This window comes from Lithobates pipiens, unplaced genomic scaffold (genome assembly GCF_037356315.1).
Source record: "Lithobates pipiens isolate NorthernLeopardFrog02 unplaced genomic scaffold, aLitPip1_a1.2 Scaffold_13, whole genome shotgun sequence".
NCBI classification, from domain to species: domain Eukaryota; kingdom Metazoa; phylum Chordata; class Amphibia; order Anura; family Ranidae; genus Lithobates; species Lithobates pipiens.
In genome coordinates this window covers 82,563,130-82,575,306 of record NW_027507718.1, presented here as the reverse complement: position 1 = coordinate 82,575,306, position 12,177 = coordinate 82,563,130, and the positions used below count along the sequence as shown (strand labels likewise).

General features: G+C 43.6%; 1 protein-coding gene across 1 annotated transcript in view; it reads right to left on the bottom strand.

Moving 5' to 3' along the window:
* LOC143974142 (prostaglandin reductase 1-like) overlaps window positions 1–12,177 on the bottom strand; it is a 67,926-nt gene that overhangs the window by 8,516 nt on the left and 47,233 nt on the right. The window contains exons 6-7 of the mRNA XM_077475256.1: window positions 8,543–8,660; window positions 6,504–6,659 (exon numbers count right to left, since the gene is read on the bottom strand). Of these exons, the coding sequence (XP_077331382.1) occupies window positions 6,504–6,659; window positions 8,543–8,660 (274 nt within the window). The remainder of the gene's footprint in view (window positions 1–6,503; window positions 6,660–8,542; window positions 8,661–12,177) is intronic.

The following is a 12,177-nucleotide window of genomic DNA, read 5'->3' as shown; positions in this document are numbered from 1 at the left end:
TGTGAGATGCCAAGCAGCTTCACTGACAGTTTCCCTTACCAGGAATGGCAGCAGCTATACCAAACAGCCGATCCGAAGATTAGCTGAGGTGCCGACATCACATCTGCAGTATTTGTAGCTGCGACTTAAATTTTTGTGGGAAGACCAGACTCCTCAAAAAAAAAAAAAGTGCCATACACACAGATAGGATTGTTTTAATACCCTAAGCTGCCCATAGCGCTGGATCTGGGATAGATTGGAACTTATGGAAGAGTGGGTTAAGCCACAAAGGGGTGAGGGACCATTTATGGGAATCTTTGTGATGTACTTTCCTTTGCCAGAACATTATTACGGCTTTACAACCAAAAACCTAAATTAAATTTTATTGGGATTCTAGTGATAGATCAACACAAATTGGCACACAATTGTGAAGTGGAAGGAAAAAGCGATATATAACCATTTACCATATGATAAATAGTTTACATTTTAAAAAGATTGAAAATGTTAAAAAAGTGTGGCGTGCATTTGTATTCAGCCCCATTGAGACAGTACTTTGTAGAACCACCTTTTGCTGCATTTACAGCTGCAAGTCTTTTTGGGTATGTATCTACCAGCTTTACACATCTAGCAGAGTGAAATTTTTGTCCATTCTTTGCAAAACAGCTCAAGCTCTGTCAGACTGGATGGAGTGTCTGAACAGCAATTGTCAAGTCTTGCCACAGACCCTTAATTGGATTTAGGTCTGGACTTTGACTGGGCCAGTCTAAACACATGAATATGCTTTGATGTAAACCATTCCATTGTAGCCCTGGCAGTATGTTTAGGGTTGTTGTCCAGCTGGAAGGTGAACCTCTGCCCCAGTTACAAGTCTTTTGCAGACTAACAGGTTTCTTTTAAGACTGCCCTGTATTTGGCTCCATCCATCTTCCCATAAACTCTGACCAGCTTCCCTGTCCCTGCTGAAGAAAAGCATCCCACCACCATGTTTCACAGGGGGCATGGTGTGTTTAGGGTGATGTGCAGTGTTGGTTTTTTGCCACAGAGTTTTGCTTTTAGGCCATAAAAATGTTTTAATTGTGGTCTAATCTGACCAGAGCACCTTCTTCCACATGTTTGCTGTGTCCCCCACATGGCTTCTCACAAACTATAAACGGGACTTCTTATGGCTCTCTTTCAACAATGCTTTCTTTCTTTTTACCACCCTTCCATAAAAGGCCAGATTTGTGGAGTGCACGACTAATAGTTGTCCTGTGGACAGATTCACCTGCCTGAGCTGTGGATCTCTGCAGCTCCTCCAGTGTTACTATGGGCCTCTTGGCTGCTTCTCTGATTAATGCTTTCCTTGCCCAGCCTGTCAGTTTAGGTGGACAGCCATGTCTTGGTAGGTTTGCAGCTGGGCCATGCACTTTCCATTTTCAAAAGCTTGGGCTAGATTAAATTTTTTTTATATACACTACCGTTCAAAAGTTTGGGGTCACATTGAAATGTCCTTATTTTTGAAGGAAAAGCACTGTACTTTTCAATGAAGCTAACTTTAAACTAGTCCTAACTTTAAACAAATATACTCTATACATTGCTAATGTGGTAAATGACTATTCTAACTGCAAATGTCTAGTTTTTGGTGCAAGATCTACATAGGTGTATAGAGGCCCATTTCCAGCAACTATCACTCCAGTGTTCTAATGGTACAATGTGTTTGCTCATTGGCTCAGAAGGCTAATTGACGATTAGCAAACCCTTGTGCAATCATGTTCACACATCTAAAAACAGTCTAGCTCCTTCCAGAAGCTACAAAACTGACCTTCCTGTGAGCAGATTGAGTTTCTGGAGCATCACATTTGTGGGGTCAATTAAACGCTCAAAATGGCCAGAAAAAGAGAACTTTCATCTGAAACTCAACAGTCTATTCTTGTTCTTAGAAATGAAGGCTATTCCATGCGAGAAATTGCAAAGAAATTGAAGATTTCCTACAACGGTGTGTACTACTCCCTTCAGACGACAGCACAAACAGGCTCTAACCAGAGTAGAAAAAGAAGTGGGAGGCCGCGTTGCACAACTAAGCAAGAAGATAAGCACATTAGAGTCTCTAGTTTGAGAAACAGACGCCTCACAGGTCCCCAACTGGCATCTTCATTAAATAGTACCCGCAAAACACCAGTGTCAACATCTACAGTGAAGAGGCGGCTGCGGGATTTTGGGCTTCAGGGCAGAGTGGCAAAGAAAAAGCCATATCTGAGACTGGCCAATAAAAGAAAAAGATTAAGATGGGCAAAAGAACACAGACATTGGACAGAGGAAGACTGGAAAAAAGTGTTGTGGACGGATGAATCCAAGTTTGAGGTGTTTGGATCACAAAGAAGAACGTTTGTGAGACGCAGAACAAATGAAAAGATGCTGGAAGAATGCCTGACGCCATCTGTTAAGCATGGTGGAGGTAATGTGATGGTCTGGGGTTGCTTTGGTGCTGGTAAGGTGGGAGCTTTGTACAGGGTAAAAGGGATTCTGAATAAGGAAGGCTATCACTCCATTTTGCAACGCCATGCCATACCCAGTGGACAGCGCTTGATTGGAGCCAATTTCATCCTACAACAGGACAATGACCCTAAACACACCTCCAAATTGTGCAAGAACTATTTACAGCAGAAGCAGGCAGCTGGTATTCTATCGGTAATGGAGTGGCCAGCACAGTCACCAGATCTGAACCCCATTGAGCTGTTGTGGGAGCAGCTTGACCGTATGGTACGCCAGAAGTGCCCATCCAACCAATCCAACTTGTGGGAGCTGCTTCTAGAAGCGTGGGGTGCAATTTCTCCAGCTTACCTCAATAAATTAACAGCTAGAACGCCAAAGGTGTGCAATGCTGTAATTGCTGCAAAAGGAGGATTCTTTGACGAAAGCAAAGTTTGATGTAAAAACAATGTTATTTCAAATACAAATCATTATTTCTAACCTTGTCAATGTCTTGACTCTATTTTCTATTCATTTCACAACGTATGGTGGTGAATAAGTGGGACTTTTCATGGAAAACACAAAATTGTTTGGGTGACCCCAAACTTTTGAACGGTAGTGTAAATATATTATACACATACACATATTTTTTCTTTTCCTTCCACTTCACAATCATGTGCCACTGTTGGTCTACAACATAAAATCCCAATAACAAACATTTACACAAAAGGTGGAAAATTTCAAGGAGGGTGTGAATACTTTTTCAAGGCACTGTACATAAGTATTCACAGCCTTTGCTCAATACTTTGTTGAAGCACCTTTGGCACCAATTACAGCCTCATCCTTTTGGGTATGATGCTACAAACTTGGCACACCAATTTTTGGGCAGTTTCTCTCTTTGCAGGACTCAAGCTTTATCAGGTTGGATGGGGAGCGTCAGTGCACAGCCATTTTCAGGTCTCTAGAGATGTTCAAATTGGGTTCAGGTCTGAGCTCTAGCTGGGCCACTCAAGGACATTCACAGAGCTGTCCTGTAGCCACTCCTATCTCTTGGCTGTGTGCTTTGGGCCATAGTCTTGTGGGAAGATGAACCCTCGCCCTAGTCTGGAGGTCCAGAGAGCTCTGGAGCCGGTTTTCATCAAGAATGTCTCTGTAAATTGTTGCATTCATCTTTCCCTTGAACATGACTAGTCTCCCAGTTCCTGTCACGGGAAAAAAAGAAAAACAAACAAACAGACTTGGCAGGCCCCAGGGATTTCTTGCTCCTAACCGCAGATGGCTGAGATCACCAAAGCTGTCTGGAAGTAGAGGGATTAGGTACAGAGGTGCTAGGAATGTTAAAAAGATGGACGCTTACTCCTTTAACTGGTAAGAGTGCCCCCTGAAATCTTTTGGATATATTTATCCAGGTCTTCCCCAAAAGACACTCCCCATGAAAAAGGAAAATCAGACAGAATTCTTTGCACAGCAGTTTTGCCGATCAATTCTGCAATCACAGGATTCTCCACATGTGCACTGACCTCAGAGAAAAAAAAAAAAAAAAAAAAAAAAAAAAAAAAAAAAGTGAGACCTGCTGTATTGAGTCCTTTATGGCATGTACTGCAAAGCACATCCACCAATTGTTTAGCAGGTAGAGTCTTAAATCACTCTTAAGGTGATTTTAAGGATTGAAAAACTACCATTACCGATACAGCTTTGCGGAACATGCAATAACAAAACAGGCTTTTAGCAAAGATTCCAACTTTTTATCTGCCGGATCTTTGAACACCTGTGCATTAACTGGGCAGGTCCAATTTCTGTTTACAGAAGAAACAGCTGCAGCAACTAATGGCATGTTTAAGTTCCTTATTAAAAAAAAGGTTTCCTTCATGGGATATAAAAAATAAAATAAAAAAAAAAATAAAAAAAAAAAGGGGGGGGGGGGGGGGGGGCGTTGGTACAAAAATCATGTCAGGGTGTCCACCATTGGCATAAACTACCCGCTCCTCCAATAGCGGGTGCAAAAGGAATACCGGAGAAGATTTTAATGAGCCCAACAAGGAAAAGAAGCCCCTGAAACCTCTAGTGGAGGCAAGTTAAACTTATACAGGACCATTCCTGTGCGACATTGCTTGAGCAAGATGGACAATGGCAGTGTATAGTAAATTGCAGATATGCCGATAGCAGAAAGATTAGTACAAAATTATATAAGGTTGTTCTGGCCTACTAGACATGTTAAATTTGAGTTAAAATACCCTTGGGCAAACCATCCCACAGTAGTGCTGTGTCCCAGCATAGCCCCTACCACAGCTCAGTCAGTACCCAGTTCACAGTGCCTGCAATCCTGTGTCCCCCACCTACCCAGTCACTTACGTGCCCAGCCGAAGACTGCTGTGTAACCCTTTGTTTCTCATCTGGCCACCTCACAGAAATACTGTTCGTCCACATGCGATTTTAAAACCATTTCCTATGTGGAGAGCTGCATGCATGCCTGCAGCCTCTCCAAGAGTGTGGCTGCCTTCAGGCGCATGCCTGATGCACACGCCCTGGCAGCTGCTACTTCCACACCAGAACACCGGTGTGGTCAGAAGAGCCAGGAGCCAACTGTCAGGAACTGGAATGCTGGATAAAATCAGCCGAGGTTAAAGGGGAACTCCAATGGGCTTGCAGGTTCAGGATACGTGGCTTTCCGAAACTTCCTGTAGTCTGGAGGCAGAAGTACACTGGACCAATGAGCTAGGATGGAGGGCAGCCAGCACAGGCACTCAGAGAAGGTGTTGAGCCAAGCAGGGAAGAGGAGCAAGGTCACTAGGATTGCTGTCCGCCTACTGCTGAATACAGCTAGGAACTAAGACATTAGGGGCAGTAGCAAGGTAGCCAAGGTAAGCCTGGTCAAGGAAAGCAAAGTTCAGTAATAGGCATCAAGCAGGATTCAGGGCATCAGGAAACAGCTGAAGACCAGTCAGCATTGATCAGGAGTCAGGGCACCCTTTAAATAGGCCGCCTGGCACCAATTGGGGTTAGGGACATGCTCCCATGCTTGTGCCCAGTCTGTCGCACATGGGCATTGGCGCATATAGGAATCTGCAGTCGCTTATATGTGCATGCACGCACACGTGTGTGAGCCAGATGTATTCCATTAGTTCTTACAGGTGGTGTCCTCCGTGGCTGTGATGCGGGACTCAGTTTCAGCGAGTCTGCCCCTGATTTTATCCAACTCATTGCAGATCAGATTGCATTTCTCTGCAAGATGGTCAATCCTCCCTGGTTAGGAGGTTTTGCCCAGTTCTATAGCCTGCAGGATTAACGTGGTGTCAGCACCCAGAGATTGAGCAGTGGGAGCTGTACCGCACTCTTGTTTGCTTGTGAGAGCCTTCCCCGTCAGGAGTGCATGCAGATTGTGAGCCAAGATGGCTGGAGTTTCCAGTTTCTTTTTCAGAGTAGGAGCGGCTGAGAGGCTATTTGATAGCATCACAGGATCCTCTGGGACCAGTGGGAAAGTTGGGCGAGTCGGCTAGACCAATAGCCAGAAAAAAATATAAATAATAATAATAATAATAATAATAATAATAATAATAATAATATCGGGCAAAGGAGAGCAGGAGAATACAGGATTAGCATGAAGCTCCTCTCAGGTGTCCATCCCACTCTACAACTGATCATGCCCCCCAACCCAAGATCATTATTTCTACCATGGGTTTGAAATTGTAAGGATAAAATAGGTTTGTGTTTCAGACATGTCTAAGTATCCTTTAGACATGCTTCCATAAATAAAACTGCCCTGATAGAACTGAGATCTGCTGCTTCCATAATGGTCCCGCTCCTGGAAGTTTCACATGCCCAAGAAAAGGTATAATGAACAGTGATACAACTCACTGGAGATCAAAAGGAAACATTGTTGCTGTCACCATGACTGTGCATATTTGTACATGTTACTGCATAGACATGTAAATACTTTGCCAAGAGGCCAATTATGTAATGCAAACATTTAGTAACCCAAAGCAGGTCATAGTAAAAAAGTTTCAGTTAAAAGCAAAGTACTTTTTTTTTTTTTTTTAATTATTACAAATACATATAAAACACTCAAGTGAACTTACATTCTCAAAGTAACAGTCATAGCCCTCTGGAGATGCTGTCTTCAGTGTTTCCTCTAAAGAGCCCACTGTCTTATAGTTGAAAGCTTCATCAAAACCAATTTCCTTTAAATACTCAACTTTTTCATCTGAGCCAGCAGATCCCACTACTTTACAGCCCTGATGAGACAAAAAAAACAAACAAAGCCACACTTTTTTACTCATTTCAGGTCATAGTCCTCTTCACTGAGTTTTTGATTGGGGGCTGATGGCAATTGTACATAGATACTTTAAAAGAAAAAAAAGTGAAAAAGGATTCCCCCTTCAGCATTCATACTTACCTAGGTGGATGCAGCATCAGTCCAATGCTGAATCTGTCCCCCCGATGCCTCTACACTGAGAACTGAGTGGTGCAATGACATGGTGCCTGGACTGCCAATCGGTGACGTCAGCAGAAAGCGGACTTCAGCCCGCTCTCTGCTGAAAACAGGTCACAGAAAAAAATAAAAAAAGTTTACACTCTTGTGATCCATAGGAAAAAGTAGCGCCAAACGAGCTTTGGCTCGATTTCCCTTAAAAAAAATAAAATAAAAGACCCCTTGCACACTGGAGGAGTCTGCCAGCAGATCTGCCCACTCAGCAGGGGATCTCTCCACTGAGCAGGTGGACGATAGTTGTCATCCAATCTGCCAGACGGATAAGGGAATGGATACCCATCTGTCGGTTTTTAGTGGATCGGATCAAATGCTTGCGGTTGCCAGCAGACACTTGTCTGCTGACATCCACTGCTTAATAGAGAGCACTGGATTTTCAGTGACATTTACTGCAGTGCTATTGGCTGCAGAGCAGTGCAATGCATTGGATAATATTGCAGCATCTGGTGGTGAAAAAATAAATAAAAATAAAAGTATGGCATTGTACTTTTCAGCATACATAACCCACATCAGTGTTGTGAACGGAGCCGATTGTAACCAGGGCAAAGTTGCCTTGTCTTGGGTCTGTGCAGATCAAGCACAGTTCCAATGGCCCTAAACATGAAGTCATTTTTTGCAACATATAGTCTCAGGGGAAACAGCCTACCTGATCAATGTAATTTTCATCCTGGGAGGTGTCATATGCACAGTACTATGTAAATTGCTATAGTTACAGTGCTTAAACCACAATAGTTATGTAGCAACCTCCTAGCCGCTAGCATAGGCAAAACTTAGTCTGGCCCTTCTCTAGGCAAGGGAGCAGGATTATTTTGTTTTTTGACTGTGCAGCGCTTCAAAAGGCCGTGGCACTCTGTTGCCTCCCCTTGGCTTCTAGAACTCTCTGGATAGTTGTGGAACTTAGAGGATGGAGTAACAGAGGCTACAGCCTGAATATTCATGGCGTTTCCATCAACCCCTGGGAGGTGAGGTCCAGAAGGTGGGGAAACAACCAATAAATACTCAGGAGCCTGGCAGTCTGGGAGTCCAGGTTACAGTTGTCTGGAGAGACCAATATCTTCTTTTGCTGAATGACCTTGAAAAGGAGATTGATCACAGCTGCAAAGACCGCAGGTGTTGGAAGCACACACACAAAGAATAATTTGGAAGTTGCACAGCATATACTTTGACAGGCAGTACCACATTGAAATATATAAATAAGCAGCCCTTGTAGGGTTCTAGGATTAGAAATAAGCTGGGTTGCCTCTGGATTTATAATGTGGGCAATGTACCTAGAAAGCATTAGCACTTTTTATGCCAAGTGTATCTTTTGTTTGGAGTTTGTCTCTGAAAGAAATCTGCAAGGCATCCCCTACTAACCTTCTGAAAATAATTGCCTGGCTTACACAGTATTCTTCTGGCCTCTGAACCACTGACTTGCAATAAGTATGCCAATTACGAACTTCTCTTGCAGCAAACTTATTCTGGGCTAGTGCCTCAAAGTACGGAAGCCATGTGACCTGCATGAGAGCCAGGCAAGTAGCATGTCCAAAGGAAGGTGAGCAATGACAGAACACGCTTCTTTTGGTGGGGGGGGGGGGGGGGGGGAATACATTACAAAGGGGATCAGCATTTTAAAAAAGGTAAACTTACTTTAATCTTTGCAATCTGTCCCACTACAGAGCCCACAGCACCAGCAGCACTGTTAACAAGAACCACGTCTCCTTCCTTGGCACTGCAGACTTCCAACAAGCCAAAGTATGCGGTCAGACTGTTAAAATGAAAGCACATATTAGATCACAGTTGTGGTGGCTTTGGTTTAATCACATAGTAAGTTACAGAATTTTGCACTATTAACCAGAACAGGCAATTAGAATTCAACTTAACGGTTTTATTACACAGACACCAATATCAGAAAAAAACTCACCTTGGATGTCAAGTCTGCATGTTTCTGAAAGGAGCCAGATTCCTCAGTTACTGTTTAAAAAGGAACCCTATACAGAGGTGATCTCAGCTTTTACACAGACTCTGAGGCAGTGCTGCATGGTAGCCAGCTTCTAACTTTAACATGTTCAATTAAGTTTTGACAATAAAAACCATGGAAGCTGATTCGCGTCTATGCCAAACTGCACCAGATTATGCACACTGCAGCTTTAGTAAATCTTCACCAGTGTGTTGCACTGTTCAGCCATTCACAGGAAGCTTTGTATTGAATGAATGAGGTGGAGCTCATGATGTAATCTGCCCGCTGCTCCATCTCAGCCAGAGGAAGCCCTGTATTAGCGCATAAAATACAAAGTTTCCCGTAAAATGACTGAGCAGAGCTCAGCCCAACTCTATTTTGTTATGGAGCAAGATGGGAAGTCTCCATCTCACTGCCGCAAACACAGAACTGAGGCTACATACAGTTTATACAGTGCACACAGCTACGGCAGCTGTTAATGAAGTAAAAGGTTTGATTGGCCCAGCAAAACTATTAAAAACTTCATTAATACTTGGCTTCAATAACCAAGTTTGGTGTCACAGGGAGTCAACAAAATGACTGTATGCTGAGACATGTTCTAGAGTAGGAGAGCGAGATTTGGGGGGGGGGGGGGGTATATTTGGGAAATGCCTGGCTATACACCATCATGTTAGACATGCATAGTTTGCTTTTAAATAATTTTGCCCCTTCCTCACTCTGTAGCGGGGGGGGGGGGGGCTCTGTGTAGTTAGTCCCACCCTTCTACCTGCTTTAGTCTCCATTCAGCACATGTATTGTATTGTATTCTGCTGGAGCTAGACATACTATAATTTTTGACCATCCTGATGCTTATCCGTTATGATCTGCACAAGGTTTTGGATTACAAAGCTTACTACAATCCGCAGGATGCCATTTGGATGGAGTCACTTTCTGCTCGCACTTCTGAGACCATAAGTTACAGCTTCCTTGCCACGACTGAATCAGTTCTACAGATCACACTTGCAGTGCTTAGTTCAGAGAGGCAGAACACACACACACACACACACACTTTATGAAAGCAGAAGCCCTGTAAAATATATATAAAAAAAAAAAAAAAAAAAATAGTTGAAAATATCTACAAATTTTTCATAAATGTCCCAATTTTATGGAAAATCTAAAAGATAAGACGAGTATATACACCAGTAGATATGTTGAGTAGTGGGATACCAAACATGTCAACCTTTAAAATTACACATCTGGTGGCCATTAATTCTATCTGCCTGTAAAAAACAAAACAAGAAGGTGCGCATGCACGGAGCTCCGAGGATGGCAGTCTGAGCCAAGAGCTCCGCTCTAGCCTGGCATAACGGTGGCCGTGGCAGGCAGACGCACAGACATAAAATTTTACAGGCAGACTCCCCATTAACCCAGGAGCACCCACCAATAGCCAAACTTCATTTAGGAAGGACTCCCGACCCAATTTAAGTCCGTGGTTTGTGAGGAAAAAAAAATCCAAGCTGGTCGTCGCTATTCAGAATACAGAACCCAGCGCACTCAGCCTCACAGAGCAAACACAAGTATTCTCCTGAGACATTGACCTTTACTTCAGGGCTTCAGACAAGCCCCCCTCAGGTACTCATACCCACACTGGCATACACCGAGCCCTTAAATAGCCACTTAATACCTGACCATTCCATAGTCCCCTCAGAGCTAAATTTTCCCTCTCAGATTATCTCAGTCCCCTCAGAGGCTCTCTCCAGGGAGCAGTCATGATGGACCCATTTCAAAAGGTTTTCAGAACTGACAGAGGACTAGCACATACAGTGGCTAAAATTATCGGAGAGCTGAAAGCAGACTTAAAAAAAAAATCTAGGAACAAGCGTTAACGCTATAGAACACAAAAATTGGAAGAAACAGTGGCTGTATCAAACCAAAATGCAAAACACTTCTACACTGTCCAGGAACAACTAGATTTCGCTATTTCCAGAATCAACGTCCTGGAAAACAGGTCCCGCAGGTATAATATTAGGATCAGGGGGCTACCTGAATCTGTTTTGGACATACCATCAGCAGTCCAGGAAATTAACAGAAACACGATTCCTAAAATCCCCCAGTACCGTCTAGAACTGGATAAAGCCCACAGAGCTCTAGGGCCTCCTAGAAAGGATGGAAAACCCAGAGATTAATCGCCAAGCCCCATTTTTATGCCATGAAAGAAGAAGAGGTCATGAAACAGACCAGATCTACTCCTCAAATAATCTGTCATGGCCACCCGATTTAGCTTTTCTCTGATCTATACCCCTCTACGATTCAACGCAGGAGGGCACTGACATCACTTTTACTGATCCTCACACAGAAAGAAATAAAAACAAAAAACAAAAACAAAAACAAAAACAAAAACAAAAACAGATGAGCCTTCCCATTCACAGTCAAGTTTACTGACAAGGGGATGTCATACTCATTTTCCAACTTCCAGGAAGGGGAGAGATTGCTGCTACAACTCAAATTCATCTCGCAAGAAGCAAAAATGGATACTGCCATTGCCTGTTCCAGCCCGACGAGACCACAAGGCCCCCTTTGGAACAAAGTGCGAAAAAAAAAAAAAAAAAAAGCAAGGATGATGGATCCACCTGATCAATGATTCTTACACCACTCTTGTTCCTTGTCTCTTAAATTGGACGCTGGCGCCTTTCACACATGTGGACAGTATGTCCGTATTTCATCCAGCCGTTTTCAGATGAAATATGGACATACATGCATCCCTATGGGATAGCGGGTGTCAGTGGATGAACCCAATATCGTCTGTCTCCGCTATGGTCCGATTCTGCAGACGGAGGAAAATCCTATTTTTCTATCCATCTGCAGAGTGGATCGGATGAACACGGACAGATGGTCTGTGTTCAGCCAATCCCCCATAGAGGAGAGCAGAGATCTGACAGGGTAGTCCCTGCACAGTGTGCAGGGACTGCCCTGTCATCTGCCGGCTCAGCGGGGATAAAACGGAGCGATCCCCGCTGAGCAAGCGGATTTTCACAGGGCAGATCATCACGGATCCCCCCCATATGAAAGGGGCCTTACAGTCTGCTCACAGACATGACACTTCTTAGGGGTTTCTACCCTCCATTTTTTCTTCTATTCCCCTTACCTGTTCTATAGTTGTTCACAATCCCATAGACTTATCTTTTAGTCTATACGTTCCAATTATACAGTAACAGCATACATCTGTCATAGATGTCTAGGACCTCGTGCTATTTTTGTTAAAAAAAATTCTGTTGCAGGCACCCTGTGCGGGGTTGGTCTACATGTGCATCCACCTATTCCTTGGAAACCCGCGGGTCTCTATGGA